Source organism: Astyanax mexicanus, chromosome 8, assembly GCF_023375975.1.
Source record: "Astyanax mexicanus isolate ESR-SI-001 chromosome 8, AstMex3_surface, whole genome shotgun sequence".
NCBI classification, from domain to species: Eukaryota; Metazoa; Chordata; class Actinopteri; order Characiformes; family Acestrorhamphidae; genus Astyanax; species Astyanax mexicanus.
In genome coordinates, this window is record NC_064415.1 from 59220001 (window position 1) to 59241649 (window position 21649).

Sequence of the window (21649 nt, forward strand, 5' to 3'; positions counted from 1 at the left end):
CAGTAAAAAGACCGAACACTGAAAAAGACTTTTTGCTAATTAAATTTTTTTAGAACTAGTCTCTAATTGAACATCTATTAAATTTAATTTAAAGTTTCCTGATAAAAACGTGTTGTTTATAGTTTTTCTCCAAATCTAAATCCTGTAATATAAAACAGTGTTCTGCTCTTCTGCAGGTTGGAGGTGACAGCATTATTGGAGCTTCCTGCCACATAGCAGACAAAACATCCATCAAACGCTCCACCATCGGAGCTTCCACCATCGTGAAGGAGAAAGTAAAAATCACCAACTCCATCATCATGAACAGCGTCACTATAGAAGAGGGGTAGGGCTAATTATTCATTATTATTATTATTATTATTGTAGTGTAATGAAGGAAACGCTGATTTTAGATGTGTCTAAGTGCAGCTATTTCTTCCTCAGTCAGTCAGAGAAGTTACTTTTATCCTAATATTGTTTATGGAAGATAATTAGAACACAGGAAATCGATAATAATAATCTTAATATTTCTTATATTAATACTGAGATTAAAGAGATACAGTTTGAGCGTTAGTTCACCCTCTCACAGTAAAATATCACAGTAATTATTATAAGTTTAGTAAATATAAATCTATATTTTAAACAGAAGAAAAGATTCTCCACCCTGTTTAACAGGACAGAAGCATCACAGGAAATAAAAAGTGATTAAACTGAAAAATATGAATATTATTTTTGCCTCTTTAGTAACACAATGCTGTGATGTATTATAGAGGATTGTATTGTGATATATATTTAGTATCACAGTAAAATCACTGTTATCATGAGATGCTCTGGTCTGAACTTCAGTCGGAGCTCCAGAGTTCTGGTTCCTCAGTGGAGAGGCGTGGAGGTCTGAGACAGGTCCTGGAACAGAGACGGGACGGGGGGACGGGACGGGGTGGGGGGACAGGGGACGGGGGGGTCTGTGTGTTTTATTGTGGTGAGAAAAAACAGAATCTTCTGTTGTGGGACGTCTGAAGGAGCTCGCTGACCCTGAACAGACCACTGATCTCAGCAAACATCCAGAACCGGTGATGAATGGAGAAACAAGAGCCTCCCTCTGCTCCCGAACACCGTCCCAAACTAAACCAGCGTCTGTTACATTTATTAATATTAATCCTATATTTACTTTTATTATTTATAAATTATTTAAGAAATATAAACAGTGTATTTGATGCTATGTATCAGTAATGTATCACAAACTAAAACAATACCATTTATGGCAATTTCAAAAATTAGCTTTTATAGTGTTTATATTCATATCAGAATTATATCATATTGACCCAGATTAATAAATATATATCACCACAGCCCTATCACTCAAAAACTCTCTAAACCAGCAAAACCAGCTCTCACAAACCAGCTCTCACAAACCAGCTCTCACAAACCAGCTCTCACAAACCAGCTCTCACAAACCAGCTCTCACACACCAGCTCTCACAAACCAGCTCTCACAAACCAGCTCTCACAAACCAGCTCTCACAAACCAGCTCTCACACACCAGCTCTCACAAACCAGCTCTCACAAACCAGCTCTCACAAACCAGCTCTCACAAACCAGCTCTCACACACCAGCTCTCACAAACCAGATCTCACACACCAGCTCTCACACACCAGCTCTCACACACCAGCTCTCACACACCAGCTCTCACAAACCAGCTCTCACAAACCAGCTCTCACACACCAGCTCTCACAAACCAGCTCTCACAAACCAGCTCTCACAAACCAGCTCTCACACACCAGCTCTCACACACCAGCTCTCACACACCAGCTCTCACAAACCAGCTCTCACAAACCAGCTCTCACACACCAGCTCTCACACACCAGCTCTCACACACCAGCTCTCACACACCAGCTCTCACAAACCAGCTCTCACAAACCAGCTCTCACAAACCAGCTCTCACACACCAGCTCTCACACACCAGCTCTCACAAACCAGCTCTCACACACCAGCTCTCACTGAACCCCGTCCGTTTCTTTATTTACTGGTTTGGGCCGGTTTGCGAGAGCCGGTTTGCGAGAGCCGGTTTGTTGATCATTTGGGTAAATGATGAACTCGTTTGCTGTTGAGCAGCGTAGTGGATAACAGCACAGATCCCTGATCTACACTTGGAGTGAACTGAGTGACTTTAGTGAAAATCCAGAACCTCTTTCTCCTCCAGCCGCCGGTTTCAGCACAGAGACCCTCGTGTCGGATCAGCGCTGGTGTAAAACGCTGGTGAAAAGAACGGAGAGAAAGAAACAGCAATTCTTTCAGAATGATAAAAATGTAAGAGGGGATTAGTGATGTAAGAGGAGCTCTCGCGTTTCTGGGCCTTTTGTTTGCACGTCGGAGAGCTTGTTTACAGAGCGCCGGGGCTTTGGGCTGGGGGGGCAGAGTGTGTGTGTGTGTGTGTGTGTGTGTGTGTGTGTGTGTAGAGTGGGGGCTCACACTGAGGAACACTGTCAGTAATTAGTGGTATTTCAGCACCACTTCTTTGGTGGTCTCTCTCTCTCTCTCTCTCTCTCTCTCTCTCTGTTTAAACCTCCAATCCCTGTAATCTCCCATCAGTCTCCGCCCCCTACCCCCCATACACCCCCCCACACTCTCTCTCTCTCTCTTTCTTCCACTAAGTGTCTCTCCCTCTTTCATTAATGTTTTCTGTCTCTCTGTCACTTTATCACTCTGAATCTTCACACTGCAGTGAGCAATAGTGAGGTATAGTGAGGTATGTAAGATAGGGTATAGTATGGTAGAGTGAGGTATGGTATGATTGGATATGTGAGGTATGTTGAGGTATGACGAGATACAGTGGGGTCTAGTGAGGAATGGTGAGGTACAGTAGAGTATTTGAAGTATGGTGAAGTGTGTAATGGTGAGGTGTAGTATAGTAAAGGTATTTGAGGTATGGTGAGGTAGGGTAAGGTATAGTATGATTGGGTGGTATGTAAGGTATGGTGAGGTGTGGTGAGATACAGTGTATAGTATTTGAGGTATAGTGAGGTATGCTGGGCTATAGTGATGTAATGGTGAGGTCTGGTGTTACCCACAGTCTCTCGGGGTGTATAGTGAGGGATGAGGTGTGTAATCGTGTGTGTAAAGGTTGTGTATAATAGTGGAGAGTGGTGGTGAAAGTGCTGTTTGTGAGAGAGAGAGTAAAGTGCCTCCACTGCTTTAATAAATCCTCGTGTTAGAGGAATCGCTGCACTATTACTTTATTGAATTACTGTTAGGAATAAAGAATTTGGTCTTTTATCTTATTTTTGACTGAATATTTCTGTTGTTAATTTTTGGTCTATTTTCTCTCTGTTCTTCTCTTTACTTTAGCCCCTCCCCCTTCTCACTCTTTATATCATTTACTCTTCCAGAATACCAGGTTTCACCAGGACACACACACACACACACACACACTGGGTCCTCTGCGGAGGGGCGGGGCTGCCTCTGGTTTGTGGTTGGTGATGGGGTGGGCGTGGCTAACGGGAAGTGTGAAACACTCTTTCCTCTTGATGTTCTGCTTCACCGGCGCTGCAGCAGAACCGGTTCTGACACCGGCGGAGGGTTCTCCTGGCACGGCGAGCGCCGGCGCTGCTGCTGTTGTTTTTAATATAAATGCTAATGGTGGCGTAAGGAAAATAAAACAGACCTGTGGAAAACTGGATCAGGTTCCCTGCCGGGGGGGCGAGACCCTCAGCTGTGCAATTAGTGCAGAGACATGAAAGCTCGGGGCTGTGGGAGAAGTGTGTGTTCTGCGGAGAGCGAGCGTGAGGGACCGGGCGAGCGAGAGCAGAAGAAAGCCAGGCTTGGCCTCGGCGTGGCGAGTAAACATCAGCCTGAGTAAACACGGCTTTATGGTGCCAAAGTGATCCAGATAAATATTATTCTTACTGTGCCGTAAACAGCAAGCAGCTCCGAGCGCTGTGTGTGTTTTTGTGTGTTCTTGTGTTTGTGTGTGTATTTTTTTGCATTGTTTTTTCTTTCTGTTGTGTGTGTGGGGATGTAAAAGACTTAAGACTGGGAAGGAGATTCACCTTCCGGCAAGACGATGACCCTAAACATACAGCCAGAGCTACAGTGGAGCTATAATGATTTAGATCAGAGAATATTCATGTGTTAGAATGATCCAGTTAAAGTCCTAAAGACCTAAATCTCATTGATCTTCTGTGGAGAGACATAAAAACTGCTGTTCACAGACCAACACTCTCCATCCAACCTGACTGATCTTCAGCTGATCTATAAAGAAAAATGGAGAAAAAATTAATCTGTCTCTAGATGATCAAAGCTGGTAGAGACAAACCCCAAAACACCTGCAGCTGTAACTGCAGAGAAAGGAGGAGCTACTAATTACTAATCTATTTTTTTTTCAGATTTTTATTTGATTAAAATTTTGTAAATCATAAATCATTGTTATTCGTCTTCACAATTACGTGCTACTTTGTGTTGATTCATCAAAATCTTAAAATTTTAATAAAATACATTAAAGTTTGTGGTTGTAAGGAGACAAATAAAAAAAGTTCAAGAGGTATGAATTCTTTTGCAAGCCACTGTACTAGAAATCAGGACCAGAACCAGGAGCTGCAGAACCAGCAGGATGGAGCGTTTTATACCCCCTATCTGCCTCCTGCCCTCTGTTCTGTATAGAGATTATTCAATGGATTAAAGAAACTGGTTATATTGACCTGTGTTCACACTGACAGCATGAATCTGATTTCTGCTGAATCTACACTGTGTTCAGATTCATTTCTCACATGAAATTAGATTTTTGTAATATCCCTGTTTTCTATGTGTATAACAGTCTGTTTACCGTCACCATATACACTATTAATACTGTTTATTTACTGTTTATTTACTGTTTATTTGCTGTTTATTTGCTGTTTATTTGCTGTTTATTTACTGTTAACACATACTGGGAACCATTTAGTGCAGTCTTATTGTTTTTTTAGATTAATATTTAGTATATTGTTTTGTGTTGTATTGTTTTTGTATATTTCTTGACTCTTCCGCCCTGGTCTCTGTTCTGCTGTAATATTGATATATTTGTTTTATGAATTATATTTATATTATATTTTCTGCAGGTGTAATATTCAGGGCAGCGTCATCTGTAACAACGCTGTGATTGGACGAGGCGCTGACATCAAATACTGCCTGGTGGGAAGCGGCCAGCGCATCGAGGCAGAGGGTGAGGGTATAACACACACGCACACACACACACACACACACACTGCACGCGCGCACACACACACTGTACTGTACAGCCCCGGCGTGCATATAAACCCCTGGTTTTGTGTGTGTTTTTGTATACACTTGCACAGTCATGTCTGCCTTTCTTGTCATTGTGTGCGTGCTGTGTGTGTGCGTGCTGTGTGTGTGTGTGTGTGTGTGTGTGTGTGAGAGTGAGTGTGTGTGTGAGTGAGTGTGTGTGTGTGTAGGGCTTGTCTTATAATCTGTTTTAATAGCGTATTAAAACCTAAGCTTGTGTACAATTGAGCTTTATTTTTTATAATATTCTTAATCCCTTCAGTCTTAGATCACGCTGTGAGGTGTGTGTGTGTGTGTGTGTGTGAGGGGCTGTTGTATTCCGGGTGGTCTCTAACCTCGTCGTCAGTGACGGAGCCTCAGGCCTTAAGATGTCCAGAGGCTGCCTGGACTAATTGACTGAACAACAGGGTGTTGGTGCCTCAGCAACCACACACACACACACATATATACACACACAAATATACACACACACTGCACACACACAATTTTTTCCTCCCCCCACTTTTTCACCCCCCCCCCCCCCCCCCTCCTTTTCCGTAGTCGGTGGTGAGCTGGACCCGATTAGTCAGCCAGAACCTCCGAACAGAGCGGGGCTTATTGAAGTGCTCCCAGAAATCCCAAATTACAAGCTAGACCCCTGTACTTCCCCACACAGGACACACACACACACACACACACACACACACTCTGTATGCGACCACAGTTCAGACGTATCCTTGAGAAACCCTGAGCACACTAATGTAACGTATTATTAAAAAAATGAGAGAAAGAAAAAGCTCAAAGCTGCATAGAATAACCCCCCCCCCCCCCCCACACACACACACACAAATAAAACACACAAATAAAACACTTTCATTCAAAAGCTAAGAAACCAGTTCAAAGCTCCACCAGCCTGTTAAACATCAACCTCACCCTCCCTCACAGATAACCTTAAATAATATCTGAGGAAATCATTTTATTCCTTTAAAAATAATCTCTAAAGTGTTGCTAAAAAATCCTAGGTTACGTATGATCAGTAACAGCTGGGAACAGAAATGTGTAGATTATTATTTCTGTATTTCTATTGTGTAAATTTAGTGTGAAATATAAAGATGGTAGTGAGGTGTAATAGTGGCTCGCTGAGAAGAATAATACACAATAAAAAAAAGAAATCTCAGAGTGTGTGGTTTGGGTGATGTGGGGGTGGCTGTATTCTTCGATGGTACTCTTGGTGAGGGTATGAACGGTGCGGTACCATGTTGTACAGTGCTGGTAGTGTGCGGTACAGTGCTGGTAGTGTGTGGTAGTGTGCGGTACAGTTTGGTACAGCGTGATTAGTGTTGTTTGAGTTGAGTGTGAGCAGCTGTGGAGGTTTAGCTCTCAGCAGTGCTTCACTGTTAACAGCGGCGCTAAGCTAATCGCGCTAGTAAGCCTGTTTAACTAGCTGCTGAGTGATTGGAGCTCTAAAAGCCTGCAGACGCTCTTCACGGTGGTCCCACACAGCCAGCGTCCATCAACCTCACGCTTAAACCTGACCACACACACACACACAGTTACACACACTCACACACACATGCTGTTTCTGTGCTGTTTACCCTTAAATGCTGGTTAGCATGTGTTAGCGTAGCACAGCTATAGCGTTCCATTAAGAGTCTCAGCAGATCTGCACAGGAGTTCACCAGAGCTTCACAGGTTTCCCCTGGAGTCCTCCTCCTCTCCTCCACTCCTCCACTCCTTCACTCCTCCACTCCTCCTCTCCTCCACTCCTTCACTCCTCCTCTCCTTCACTCCTCCTCTCCTCCACTCCTTCACTCCTCCTCTCCTTCACTCCTCCACTCCTCCACTCCTTCACTCCTCCACTCCTCATCATCATCACCACCATCATCACCACCATCACCATCAACATCATCACAATCACCATCATCACAATCACCATCACCACCATCACAATCACCACCACCATCACCATCACAATCACCACCATCACAATCACCACCACCATCATCACCACCATCACAATCACCACCATCACAATCACCCCCACCACAATCACCATCATCACCATCACAATCACCACCATCATCACCACCATCACAATCACCACCATCACAATCACCACCATCACAATCACCCCCACCACAATCACCATCATCACCATCACAATCACCACCATCATCACCACCATCACAATCACCACCATCATCACAATCACCATCACCACCATCACAATCACCACCATCATCATCATCACCATCACAATCACCATCATCACCACCATCACAATCACCACAATCACCATCATCACCATCATCACCACCATCACAATCACCATCATCACCACCATCACAATCACCACCATCACAATCACCACCACCACAATCACCATCATCACAATCACCACCATCATCACCACCATCACAATCACCACCATCATCACCATCACCACCATCACAATCACCACCATCATCACCATCACTACCATCACAATCACCATCATCACCACCATCACAATCACCATCATCACCACCATCACAATCATCACCATCATCACCTCCTCCCGTCTGTGTCCCGCTCAGTTCCTGCAGCTTCTTTTACTCAGCGTTTATTTTCTCTTTTCCTGCAGCTGAAAGAACCAATGACGTGATCGTTGGGTCGGATCAGCTGATGGAGATCTAGAACCTGTGGGTGGAGAACCTGATGGAACCGGTGGATCTGATAGAAGCACCACCAGAAGAGAAGAAGATCTTGGTTCTTCTCCCTGAACCTGCCGGTTTTTACTGAATGTGTCCAAATAAATCTGAATTTATTTACCTCAGTCGTCTGTTTTTATTCTCTATTTTTTACTGCAGTCTTGGTGTTTTAAATACCAAATTACCCTTTTTTCCAATTTATGAAATTCTTCCTGTAAGAAATATCATATACAAACAGATGATGTAAATAATGTAATATATGCTGATAACATGGTAATTTATGGGCAGTATATTTAGTCTATATGTCTGTGTAAATCTGACACTTAAAAACTAATTTCAGGAATAAAGGATTAAAGGAGACAAAATAAATTTAACAAAAAATATAGAACAAAAAAAGCTTTTCAGTAGAATAGAAATGTTTCAAAAAATCTCTGAATTCATCAATAACTTTGAGCACATTTGTTTTTTTCATGGCAGCAACAAAATCGAAAGTTATATAAATCTTTCAGCCTCAAACATCAGATAAAAAATGGGGTATTTATTTTAGTTTGATTTGGTTGTTTAAGTAAGAAAAAATGTTGTGTACAGTTTACACAATATATACTGAACTGAAGTGTTTAATATTTGCTGTAATTAAAAATGCTCCGGAGCGTTTTTAGAGCATGATGATTTCCACAGTTTGGAAAATGTGAAAATACAAAAATATTGTGAGTAAATAAAACCTCTGATGAACAGAAGGTGATGGTTTTGCAGTTTGAGATGCTGGAGGTGTTTTCAGGACACTGGTTGGAGGCGGGGTTTGGTGGGTAAAGAAGTGAGTGCTGGTGAAGGCGGTGGATCTGATTGGCTCTTTATAACCGGTAGAGAGAGAGAGCACTGGTCACCACAATACAGCTCACTACATCTACACACTACAACGGACCACCCACTGAGACCCTCACCATCACTCTATCACTCTCTCTACCTCACTCTCTCTCCACCACTCTACTCCCTCTCTCTCTCTCTCTCTCTTATTGTGGGAGTAAACTACGATCAGTTTCTTCCTCGTTTGTTTGTTCTTTATGTTTTGGCTGTTCTGGTTCTGGCGGGAGAAGTTACCCAGATAGCAGCAGTAGGTCAGTAATGGTGATCTCTGTCGCACGTTGATTTACGGCGACATTAAGCCGTATTTAATACATCCAAACAGACAGAGGTGCTACAGGACTGAGTGTAGGACTGATTATATGAGACACTAATAGTGATAATTTACTGCATTAATGCTGCTGCTGCTGAGGTGCAGGGTGGCCATGTTGGATTCTCTTCCTCCTACAGATTTTTTTTTAATTAACTGTTGATTTATTTACAGGTGATGTAAGATCATTTTTAAGATCATCACGTACCCGTGGCGTTCGGGCTGGAGTTGGGCTCGGGCCGTGCTCAGTGTCAGTAATCATACGTCAATAGTGAAATACAGTAATCATAAATCATCACTATCAGACAGTGAACAGGAAACCCACGTCCCGCCATTTTTGCACTTTTTCTTTTTTATTCTACAGAATTTATTGATGAATGGATCTATAGAAATTGATTTTAAAAAAAGTATTTTTTCTTTTTTTAAAGTGGACTTGCATTGTGGAGATAAGAGGTTTTTGCATATCAGTGACCATGTACAGTGTTAATAATCTTAATAAATGGTAATTCTAATAAATAAAAAAATTAATCTTATCTCTGTCTGTGGGGGGCAAGCACTCTTCTTTCAGTGCTGCTGGACCCTCACAATCCCTACATGTACAAACACACCACTACAATATATATTATAATATACGCCTCACCACTCCGCTACAGTATACATCACAATATACGCCACAACACGTCACAATACACACCTAAACACACGCCCCAATACAATAAATTATTCATTTGTTTATAAATGTGTTATTAAGACTCTATTTAGCACCCTTTAATAAAGTATTACCATATATTTTAACATATTTAAAACTATTTGTTCTTTTCACTGGTTTGGATGAAAAACGTTTTGTCTATGCCCGAATTTTTGTCAAATATGTTTGGTTGCCAAATATTTGTTGAATCCCTAGTGGTCTTACCCTTTTTAAATTTTCACTTAAATCAATTCAGAATATCATAAAGACTGTAGGAGTGGGAGAGTGCTGGGGGTAAAGATTAATGTTAGACTGGGAATAGAGACGAAGCTTCAGCTCCAACGTCTGTAAGAATCTTCATGGATGCATAAACAATGAATCAAAGCAAATGAATCAATGTGAATTAAAGTGAATTAAGTTGGATAAAATCGAATAAAAGTGAATGAAATCGATTTAAAGTGAATGAAAACGAATGAAAGTGAATGAAATTGAAATAAAAAAGGAATGAAAGTGAAAGAAAATGAACAAAATTAAATTAAATCGAATTGATGGTGTTTGTTTGTGTCAGCTCGCACTCAGACCAGGGCAGGAGGTTTGTGCTGCAGTGATTCAGGGGGAATAAGAGGCTGTTTAGGATCAGTTAAACATAAAGCCATGCTGCTGCCGGTTTAGGTGACGGGTGTGCCGGGGCCGGTGATGGGGGTGCTAGGTCAGGTGGCGGGTGTGCCAGGTCAGCTGATGTGTGTGGCGGGTCAGGTGGCGGGTGTGCCGGGGCCGGTGGCGGCGGGATTGTTTATGTTTAGAGGGAATGTGATGGCGGGTTTCTGGACAGAGCTCACTCATCTCCACAGTTTATTTACTCAAGACCTCCAGACCTCGAGCCAGACCCCCATCAGTCTGCTTACAGAGAGGAGCTGTGCTCAGAACTAGAGCTGATTAGCTGATCTGAGATCAGTTCTGATTAAAGAGTATTAAGAGTATATTTACAGTACAGTACAGTAATTATCAGACCTGTATAAACAGATAAAAGTGCTCTATAAAATAATGATTTCAGTAGAAGTTGAAGTTTCTTTAAGCTCCACATTTAAGTAGAAGTTCTAAAGTATTCATCATTTTTGTACTTAAGTACTGAGTTGTTCATAGTAAATTGTAATATTGAGGTACTGCAAAGTAAAAGTACACTACTGTACTTAAGTACTAAAATGCTGTATGCTGCATTGTTACTCGTTTATAAAAATTATAAAAATTATCACTAAATCTAATAAGAAGATATCGCTGCTCTCGCTCTAACTTTAGCACTGCTAACATTACACTGCTTTCTGTAATAATTACACTAATAACTAATTACTGTACTCTCAGTACTTCAGTACTACAATATACTATAAACTATTCGCAGTACTTAAATACAAAAAACGTTAAATACTTTTGTACTTTTATTTGTGAAACTTCTACTGAAATCACTATTTTAGAGCACTTTTATCTGTTTATGCAGGTCTGATAATTACTGTACTGTAAATATACTCTTAATACTTTTAAACAGAACTGATCTCAGATCAGCTGATCAGCTCCAGTCCTGAACTCAGCCCCTCCCTCTCCTCTCCAACCCCCATCTCTCTCTTTCCACCCCTCCTCCTCCCCTCTCTCTCTCTCTCTCCCTCTCCGCTGCCTGGGTGGTCTCTCCCCCTCTTTCTCTCCCCCCTCTTCTCTCTCTTTCTGTCTCTCAGCCAATCAGCGGCCGCGCTCGGGCCCCCTTCTTCAGACGGAGCCTCGGAGCAGCGCGAGACACACGGTGCCAGCACGGGCACGGGAATACACCGCCGCCCCGCTCTACACACGACTCAACACACACACACCGTACACACACGCGCGCGCACACTCTACTCTCTACACGCACTGTGCACTGCGCGCGGACAGGACCGAGACCGGGCGGATGAAGAGCGGTAGGCGCGCGCAGACCGGGGCGCATGATGTTGGGATGGTGCCGCTGGATTTCGGCTCGCGGACAGCAGCAGCAGGAGAAGAGTGAAGCGCGCGCTCCCAGCTCCCCGTCTCCCCGCGTGGACTATGGCCGCGGAGCCGCGAGACCCTCCCCCGGACTACGAGCGCGCGCCTCCGTCTAACGACCCACGGCAGCCCCGCGCGGACACCCGCCGCCACGCCGCGCTCGCACTCAACCACTTCAACAAGGTGATGAACGGAGTTACGGGGTTATGTTTGGGAGCGGTGGGGAACTTTCAGAACTTCCAGTGGAGTGTAAAACCCACAGTCCGAGACCGGTTCCGGCTCATAACTGATCCGGTTTAGTTGGTCTAGTTTAGTGTTGATGTTTGATACGTTTAAAAAGTTGTTGATCTGGACCAAACATACCCTATAAACCCTGCAAACATACCCGGGTAACCAGCTCCTGAGCAGGGTGTGCTGTAGAGTTTACTGGAAGTGTTGGTCATGCTTTACCTGGTGATTTTGGTCTTGCTGTTTGATGACCAGTAGTGTCAAGTTTGGTGAAATTGGTGAAAGTTCAGCTTGGTCTATTTTAGTTTGGCTAGTATACCAGCTAAACCACCCAACTCCAGCTGGTCTGATTGAGTTTGAAGGTTCATGTTTCGTTTAAATTAGTATGACCTGGATTATAGTGTATAAAATACAAATATAGTATAGAGAGTATAATGTATAGAATGTATAGAGTAATAAAAGGATTAGAAGTATAGAGATTATAGAACGCAGAGAGTATATAGAGAGTATAGAGAGTATAGAGAGTATAGAGAGTATTGGGAGGTGGTGTTGATAGACAGGGTTTTGTTGAAGTAGTGAGGGAGTGTGTGTGTGGTCCTGAGTGTCTCCATTCATTATGGCCTCACAGTGCAGCCAGACAGATGTTTGTATATAGTATATAGTATGTTTGTGTGTGTTTATATGTAAATGTATATATGTGTGCATATGGATATAAATATATGTGTTTGTATTTGGATTTGTTTTGTGTAAAGACTGAGAGAAAGCAGGAAAGTGCTGCAGTGTGCTGCATAGTGAGCTGGAGGAGTGCACAGATTGTTGGTATAGAGTTCTAGAGGTACAGAGTTTTAAAGTTTTAAAGCTTTAGAGTTTTAGTGTTGTAGAGTAATAGAGTTAGAAAATTATAAAGTTATAAAGTTGTAGAGTTAAAGAGTTCAGATGTTTGTAGGCAGTTGTTGGACAGTAGACTGTGTTCTATACACTTAGTACTATTAGTAATATTATTATAAATGTGTAATAATATATTAGTTAATGTTGGATTTAATAGCTTTATTTTAGTTATTTTTCTTTTTAAATCACAAGATTATAAATAAAAGACACCAGTGTTTTGTCTAAATGTTTAAATGTTTGCATGTGAAAATATCCTTAAGTCTTGTTTTATTGATGTTTTGTATGAAAATATGTTGTCTCAGTTCACAGTGCTGCACTGTATTCTTAGTTATTCAGCTAAAGATCATCGTTGTTCTGTTCGTTCTGTAATAAAAACCTCTAAAAAACGACGTATAGAAGCCGTATATTGAGAATCTCAGATAAAGCGGTGATTGGGCTACAGTGTGCTGTATTTCTGGCTGTTTTGGACTGTGGTCGGTCCGTTTAAGCAACTTGTCAAGTTTCCTGAATGAATCTTTTAAGCCTGGCTGCTCCTAATGAAGGTTCCTGCCGTGTAAACCGCCGGCGTGCTCGTGTGTGGTCCGCATCACGCTGTGACGTCTGAATCGTTTGGCACGTGAAACTGGATAGTTTCAAAATCAACATTTCCTTTTTCCTGTGAGCCAAATAGCAGGGCGGGCACTGGAGGCCGGCCCGGCGGAGAGGCGGCCCGGTGCCGTGCAGGAAAGAGGCTTCAGTATCTGCCGGGGTTCCATCAACCATGCTGTTCTCAGCCTGCCAGTGGAGACTCAGCATTCCAGCTGGAGAGTTATGTAATAAAGTCCGGCTCTTGGATCGGTTTCAGCCGTTCACACAGGTCAGCGCGGATTAATAAGAGATAGGGCAGCACGTCCCGGCGCTCGGGTTTGGGCCGAACCGTTTGTGAAGTAATGCGTAAACCTCTTAAAGCACAGATTCCTCAACACTGTGGGGATCTGATGCAGAGAAATAGTACAGTGATTTATTAACTCTTTATTAAGTCTTTATTAACTATTTATAAGCTTTTGCTTGTTTTCGAAGACCACCTGATGTCTCGTTTTTAGAGTAAAATAAGTAACACAAGTTCATCGTTTAATTTTAACCCCTTTAACCATAATAAGTAGTATTTTAATTTTAATTAAACTTTTCAATGGTTCATAAATAGACAATTATAATGGTCATAACTACAGTCATTATTATATTTTAGTAACTGCTTATAAACTGCGTCAGTAATGAATAAATGTGTTTGGTATATGAAGTCAGTGACAGACTGAAGCGGGATGATAAACTCTGCGGCTGGTCAGCGCCGGTGCTGATCCGATACGTGGTTTCTGCGCTGATGAGTGTTTCTCTGTTGTGTTCAGGGGAAAGCTGCGGGGCAGAGAGCGCCGGTGTGGATCCGGGCCAGGTTCCAGGCTCTGCTCTTTACTCTGGGTTGCCATATCCAGCGACACTGCGGAAAAGTACTGTTCATTGGGCTGCTGGTGTTCGGCGCTCTATCGGTCGGACTGCGAGTCGCCGCCATCGAGACGGATATCGAGCAGCTGTGGGTGGAAGGTGAGTCTATGGTTCTGTTCTTTACTCTGTGGGTCAGAACTTATTTGAGTGGGTTTTAATGGTTCTTGCTGATGATTATTGATGCTGTTGGTTCTGCTGTAAAACTGGTTCTGGAGTCACCTGGCTCTGTGCTTTGAGTTCTTACAAATCTTGGCTTTGTTTGATTGGTTGATTAGTTGATTGGTTGACTGGATGATTAATTGATTGGTTGATTGGTTGGGCCAGTGATTCACACTTCTCTGTTTATAGCAGAGGTGCCAGAATTAAATTTTTCATCTCAATTTTGAGTCGTTTTTTATTGGAAGTCTGATGTAAAGCGTTCTATATAGGGCTGGTCAATATGGTCACGAAACTGTATTACGATATTTGAAGGCATGTTAATGATAAAACACTGTTATTCAAACTTAGTACTTAGTATAGTAAATATACTAAATAATAACATGATAAACTGTTTATTTGAGACGATACAATAAATAATAAAATATTGTCATATTGCCCAGCTTTAGTTCCCAGCCACAGGTTTCTCAGAACTGCTGAGGCTGAGGAGCATCAGGTCCCTGTTTTGAGAGTGCGGACCTCGGGCTGGAGCTCTGGTGTGTGGAAGTGTGGTGTTTGGAAGTCTGGTGTGTGGTGTGGGGTCAGGTTGTGGGGGGTCTCAGAAGAAAATGACAGAGGGCCGCTTCACCATTTGACCTCGTCCACCGGCCCTTCTGCTCCCCAGTCTATTTCTGGAGAAGCTTCCTCCATTTATTACTCCCCAAACGAGCTGACAGGCAGCAGGACCACCGAAATGCAAGAATTCAGTGCCGGGTGTGCGGCTGCCGGGTGTGCGGTTGCCGGGTGCAGAGTCGCTGTGCCGGGTCTTTGAGCTCCTCAGGAATTCCATATCTGCTCCTGTCACGCTTAAGTAGCGTTCTCCTTCCTTCTTCTTCCAGAGCGAGCAGGCCGGCTCTTGTTCTGTCCTCAGCCTATCAGGCGCTATTGTTCACAGCCCTGCCTTTACCTTTATTTTTCTAAAACCCCCCAACGTCCCCCACCGTCCCCCCGTCCCGCCTGACGTCCGTCTGCACGCCTCGCTTATCTCTGCGTTTTTCGGAGCATCTTTATTTAGTTTTCACACTGAAAAATTCCTTCTAAGCCCTCCTAGGCTTCAGCCGTGCTGCTGATCCCCTGCACAGATGGGCTGTGTGTGTGTGTGTGTGTGTGTGTGTGTGTGTGTGTGTGTGTGTGTGTGTGTGTGTGTGTGTGTGAATCGTTAGCCATCTTAGAAGCACTGACCCCTCCCCCCTGCCCCCTTACCCCCCTCACACACCACACACACACACCCCACACACACACACACCCCACACACACACACACCCTCCCCTCTGCTCGCTGTGTGGTCCTTAACTATTCTTGGATTCCATTCAACAATAAAGGCACCCCCTTTCCTCCAGCCAGCAGAAAAAAAGCAATACAGCTGAAGTTTGCCCACCTGTTACACACACACACACACTCAAACACACACTCACACACTCACACACACACACACACACACACTCACACACACACACTCTCACACACGAACATACTTCCACAGAGAGCCGCTGGAGTCGGGTTAAGTAGATCATAAATCAGGTTTTAGTAACTTCTCACTGCAGCTGAGCAATACGAAGATTTTATCATATCGTTTTATTTATCTATATTTATTTTATTTCTGTTATTGTAATATACGTAATATATGTAATATAGATTTCTGATCATATCAGGAATATTATTAGTGCTTTAAATTTATACAGAAGGTGTAATATTAGCCCTGTTTAACTGATTAACTGCAAAGGTTATAGGCCATCACTGCTTAAAACTTTTATAATTATTACTGATTTATTTGAGACATCCCCTTTTATCCCTATAAACTACTCGTTATTATGATTATTAAGCTTATTTATCAGTAATAAATAAGCCACAAACAAGCTGACAGGGTAATAACGATTGTTATAACACATTTATTACATAGTAATGAAAGCTATGTGTAATAATATAAGTTATAAGAGTTTAATTATGGTTTATTATAAGTTAATAAGTGATATAAAGTATAATAAGGTATTTAGTGCTGTAGTTGTGTTGATGGGCGTCTCGCTCCGCAGGGTCCCGCGTGTGTTTTAATGTAAAGCAGAGCTAAAGAGCGAGACGCTGGCCGGCTGAGAGCAGGACGCTGCGCCTTTAAGAGGCCGAACGTCTCCCTAAAGTTTCTGCTGCCGTTGTTTCCCCCAATAGACCATTCACAAAGCTGCTCCACACTGAATGGAGTAAGTGGTTTGGTAACAAGGAGAGGTTAGTTCTCACACACACACACACACACACACACACACTGACAAAAAAGTCATACAGACAAAGGAAAGGGATTTTAATGGATCTGGTGATATCAGCGTTCTCAAGCGTTTAGTTCAGTCTAAACTAGAACCTGTTAGATAAACTGATACACAGTCTGAAACTCGGGCTGACTATCACAATATTTAAACACGCTTTTACAAAAAAAATCTTAAAAGCTAAAAAAGCTAATCTTTATTTATTAACATTTTATCATATTGATATCATTGTTTCTTCTAAGAGTATCGAGATTTAAAATCCCTCAAAACTCTAAACATTTCCGGACTAAAACTAAATAAATACGACTTTATAACATAAAAACTTTCTTTACTGGACTTGTGTTTTCATGCAATGTTTACATGAATATGTAGTGTATATGTATATATGTAAATGTAGTGTGTGTGTGTGTGTGTAGTGTATATTAGGTATATTAGATCTTTTGGAAAGTGTGATCTGGTCTTCATTGTCAGGAAAAAGAAAAAGCTGTGTGTGGGGGGGGGGGGACTAGTAATAAAACAGAGTAATGGGTGAAGTGTTGGGGGGGGGAGCGTTTTATCAGCCCTACCTTTAGCCTTTAGCCTTTAGCCTTTAGCGCCTCGTGTTCAGCCGTGTGGAATTCCAGGGAACTCAGAGCCGGCGGCCATATTGTTTTAATCACAGGGCTGCAGGGGGAGAACGAGGGGCCGACGGATCATCAGTAATTTGTTATTGATAATTGGAGAGCTGGGGGAGGGGGGGTATTACATGACTGTACGTTTTGTCCAAATGTTTGTGGACACCAGTTACGTCCACCGAACTCGTTCACCATTAACCCCGTCCACCTACAGGACAGAAGGTGCCTCCCAGAGACCTGGTGAAAGGGTGGGGAGGGGGTTAGTGTGTGGGGTGGTGGGTGTTTCTGTGTTCGGGGCAGTTATCTAAACACTGGGGGAGTTGGGGTAGTTGGGGGGGGGGGGGTACACAGTAAATGATATAATTCATTATAAAATACACAGCCGTGCCGTTCGCTCTATGGAGCGTTATTGGAGCTGAATGGCGGGACCACAGCAGCTCCAGCTACATAAATAAACCCCACGCTGCCGGGCCTCGGACCTCAGCGCTCCACAGAACAAACACCACCAGAGTCAACCTGGGTCAGTTCAAAATGTTTATTTCACCCCCCCGACCCTCCTCCACCCTCCACCACCACCACCCAGCTCCTGAGCTGAATACTCCACTACAGCACTCTCTGCTTCTCCACAGACCCAGGCTAATGCTAACACGCTAATGCTAGCATGCTAGTTTATTCACACTGACCCCACTGAGCCTCTGTTCAGTGTGTTTTAGAGCGTCCGGTGGAGATATGGTGGAGAAGTTCAGAGCTGCTCGCTGGCTGTTGTGTTTGAAGCTAAACAGGTTTATTTTCTTACTTTTTATTACAGAAGCTACGTTTTATACTCTGAAGGCCACAGTGGTGTTTTTACATATTCCAGAACCAGAACCTCTTCAAAACTTTCTCTCTCTTTCTCACCCTCTTCACCTATTTCCCTGTTGTATCCCATGTTTTTTCTTTTTTTAAATCCACACAATAAAATTAGCTTTCTTTGATCCCTAAAAGGAGCTACTGGTCACTTCTTGGCAAAACTTATGAGGGGTAACTTTTTCTCACAAAAAACAGTTTGGCTCACTGGTTAGAGAAAAGCAAGGGAAGAAAAAACATTTTCCTGGACCTTCGGGGAAAAGAAATGGTTCTCAGCGCTCAATAAATTCATTTCCAGCCTGAATGAGAGCAGCAATGTGGAAAAATTTTGCTTTCACCGTCGGATGAATGTATGTTTCAACTACACATTAAGCTGCATTAGCAGCCACTGGAGTGCCTAATGTGGGCATTTTTCCACAGCAGCCAACACTGGGGATGATTAGCATAATTAGTACAGGCCGGGCTATACATATGGAAATGGCCAGGGTCTAAATCCCAGAACCAGTGGAAATTTATGTCAGTGCTGACAGAAGTATCAGGTCTGAATAGATGGAAACAGGAGCTTAGTTTCTTTCTTTTCTTTTTTCCTTTTTTTGTATAAAATTTTGATTTCTTTTTTATTTTATTTCACTTTTAAAACATTTTAAAAGACCCTAATCTTAGCACACAAAGCCGTACTATAGCGCAGAGCGTACAGCAGCTCGTACAGGACTCTCTCACACATAAATAAGCGCTGTGTTTCTATAGGTTAAGGTAGGAAGGCGTCGCTCTCTTTGGGCCGTATTGTTTCAGCCGCTGGGAAAGAGCCTCTGTTGGCTGCGTCGCTTTTGTGGAGAGAGTTTTCTCTCTTTAGGTTTTTCCTGTTTGTTGGGAAACATCTGAAAAGGGGGCCGAAGTGAGAGCGACAAAGCCCCGCTTTCAGCCTCACAACAGCCTCGCCTCCGGCAGCCCAGAGGTGGAGCCGCTGATTCAGGAGGATCATTCATGACTTTCTGATTTAAAAACTTCAAAACTCGTCCTGAAACCTGTAGAGAGCCTTTAAAACACGGACCAGGTCTAAACAGAGACAGAGACGCTGTCCTTAATAACTTAATAACTAACCTAAAAATTCATCATCAGCCCGTCTAATTCCAATAATACATGGTGTACATGTTTGTATGGTGTGTGCATGGTGTGTGTGTGTGTGTGTGTGTGTGTGTGTGTAGTGTTGGAGGCAGGATCAGGTAAAAATGTCTCTTTCAGCTTCAGTTCAGAACTTCCTCCAGTCAGCGTGGGTCTTTTCACCCTCAGCTTAATCCCACTAATCTCCCCACAACACTGTGAAGGTGGCCTGGTCTAATAGAGGAACAGCAGCTCCACACCACTGCACTCGCAACTGTTACACACTCTCACACACACACACCACACACACACACACCATACACACACACACACACTATACACACAGGCCTGTCACAATACACTATTTATTTGGATGATATGTTGTCCCAGAAATAAGAAAGTCTGATAAAATATATTATTTGCATTTTTTAGATGATTAATAGTTATGGCTGATTGGCTGATGGACAGTATTTGTCCTGCTGAGGCTGAAGGACCTCCAGTCTTTGTCCAAAGAGACCCCCGTCCCCGAACCCGTCTCCCATCACCCCCCAGCACGGCCCTGACCCCCTCGCTCACCTGCTGCTTAGCGCTGATATTAGTGCAGATCAGCGTCTCCAGCGTGGCAGGCGGTTGGTGTGAGGTGGGGGGGTTGGGGGGTGGTTGGCGTGGGGGGTGGTGGTTGGCGTGGGGGTCCGGGCATGTGGCGGGTAAACTGCTTTGAAGTTAGTTTGTTTTCCTTACATGTCGGGGAAGCGATGGTGGGACCCTCCTGGTGGATAATTGGCCTGTGATGGTGATGTCACCCCCAGGGATGTGAAAAATGAGGGAGAGAGAGAGAGAGGGTGAAGGGGGGGGGGTGCTGCTGATTCAATAGACAACACCAGTCAAAAATGATAAAGAATTTCCTCCACTATTATAGATTTTACAGCGTTATATGGGTTTATGTCTGAGCATTCCAGACGAAAACGGCATTTTATTTTAATATCTTCTAATATATCAATACATACAAGACATAAACCCAGCGCTGCGTTTAGGAGAAATTTTGGAGGAAATTTGTGAAAGCGAGTGAATTTTTTACCACAGAATCAGTTTAAACACTCGTAAAGTGTTCCCCGGGGTCTGGACTGATTTGTAAAGGCAGGTCGGGAACAGTCGTTCACAGCGACGGCCGGTTTCCTGAAAGCTTATCCCCAAAATCAGTGAAGTGGAGGAACGTTCAAAAACCCTCCGGCCTCAAATGTGTATTCCAGCTCCTGCCGACGCTTCCTCCACTCGCTTCTCCAGCCCGCGGCGAGTTCTGGCTGTGAAACTATTTACATGCCTGTCTCTTTAAGAACTGCAGAAAAAGAGAAAGAGAGAGAGAGAGAGAGAGAGAGAGGGAGCTTCCATCTGGTGACTGGCTGAGCGGCGGCTCTCGCTCGGCCGGCGAGCTGGGTGGTCCAGATGGGAGGAACCAGACACAAATAGCTATAATTTACTTCAGGAGCCCCTGTAATTACAGGCCCAAGGACTGCAGCTTGATTCCTGCAGATGCCTGAATGCATTAAATATGAACATGGCGTCAGAGGAGTGAGGCGAAAAGGGGGGGAATCATAAAATGCGTTTGTGTTTTTTTCTCTGGGTAAATGAATCTGTCCTCGGGCCGTGGAGAGACGGTTGTTTGGAGTAATGTGTTTACATGGCCCAGTTGCGAGAGAGCTGTGAGCCGTCTTTGTTAAACAAGAGATTGAAAGTGTGTACATGTTGGGTTCAATTTGTCTGCAGTCGTGCAAGATAATGTCACTTTTCATCTGGGCTGTGTGATAAATATATACACACCTATCTATACAAGCCTGGAATGTTATTTATTTTTAAGTAAAAGTAAAAAAAAAAAACTAACAGAAAGGATAGAAAAGGATCGTGAGATTATTTAGAAGTGCACAATAAAGTGCATGTGTAAAGCGTGTCCTAGTTTTAAGTGGAGGCTGAATGCATGATTAATACTACCGCACACCACTCACCCACCCGGCACACCACTCGCCCACCCGGCACACCACTCGCCCACCCGGCACACCACTAGCCCACCCGGCACACCACTCACCCACCCGGCACACCACTAGCCCACCCGGCACACCACTCACCCACCCGGCACACTACACCAGCTTTTGTTATCCACACACACACACACACAGTTTCTCTGACGGCTCTTGGATGGTGGACGGCTGTGGGTGATGCTCCGTTGTGTTGAGTTGGGATTTTGTGGGTCGGGGTGGGAATAAAGAGCTG

The 21649-nt window shown here is 43.5% G+C and overlaps 2 protein-coding genes across 2 annotated transcripts in view; both read left to right on the plus strand.

The window, feature by feature from the left end:
• Window positions 1-8046, plus strand: part of eif2b3 (eukaryotic translation initiation factor 2B, subunit 3 gamma) — a 19321-nt gene extending 11275 nt beyond the window's left edge. Inside the window, exons 10-12 of the mRNA XM_007235357.4 lie at window positions 177-325; window positions 5069-5172; window positions 7855-8046. Coding sequence (XP_007235419.3) covers window positions 177-325; window positions 5069-5172; window positions 7855-7907 — 306 coding nt within the window. The 3' untranslated portion in view covers window positions 7908-8046. The remainder of the gene's footprint in view (window positions 1-176; window positions 326-5068; window positions 5173-7854) is intronic.
• Window positions 8047-11547: 3501 nt separating this feature from the next.
• ptch2 (patched 2) overlaps window positions 11548-21649 on the plus strand; it is a 30155-nt gene continuing 20053 nt past the window's right edge. The window contains exons 1-2 of the mRNA XM_007235356.4: window positions 11548-11967; window positions 14283-14475. Coding sequence (XP_007235418.3) covers window positions 11845-11967; window positions 14283-14475 — 316 coding nt within the window. The 5' untranslated portion in view covers window positions 11548-11844. The remainder of the gene's footprint in view (window positions 11968-14282; window positions 14476-21649) is intronic.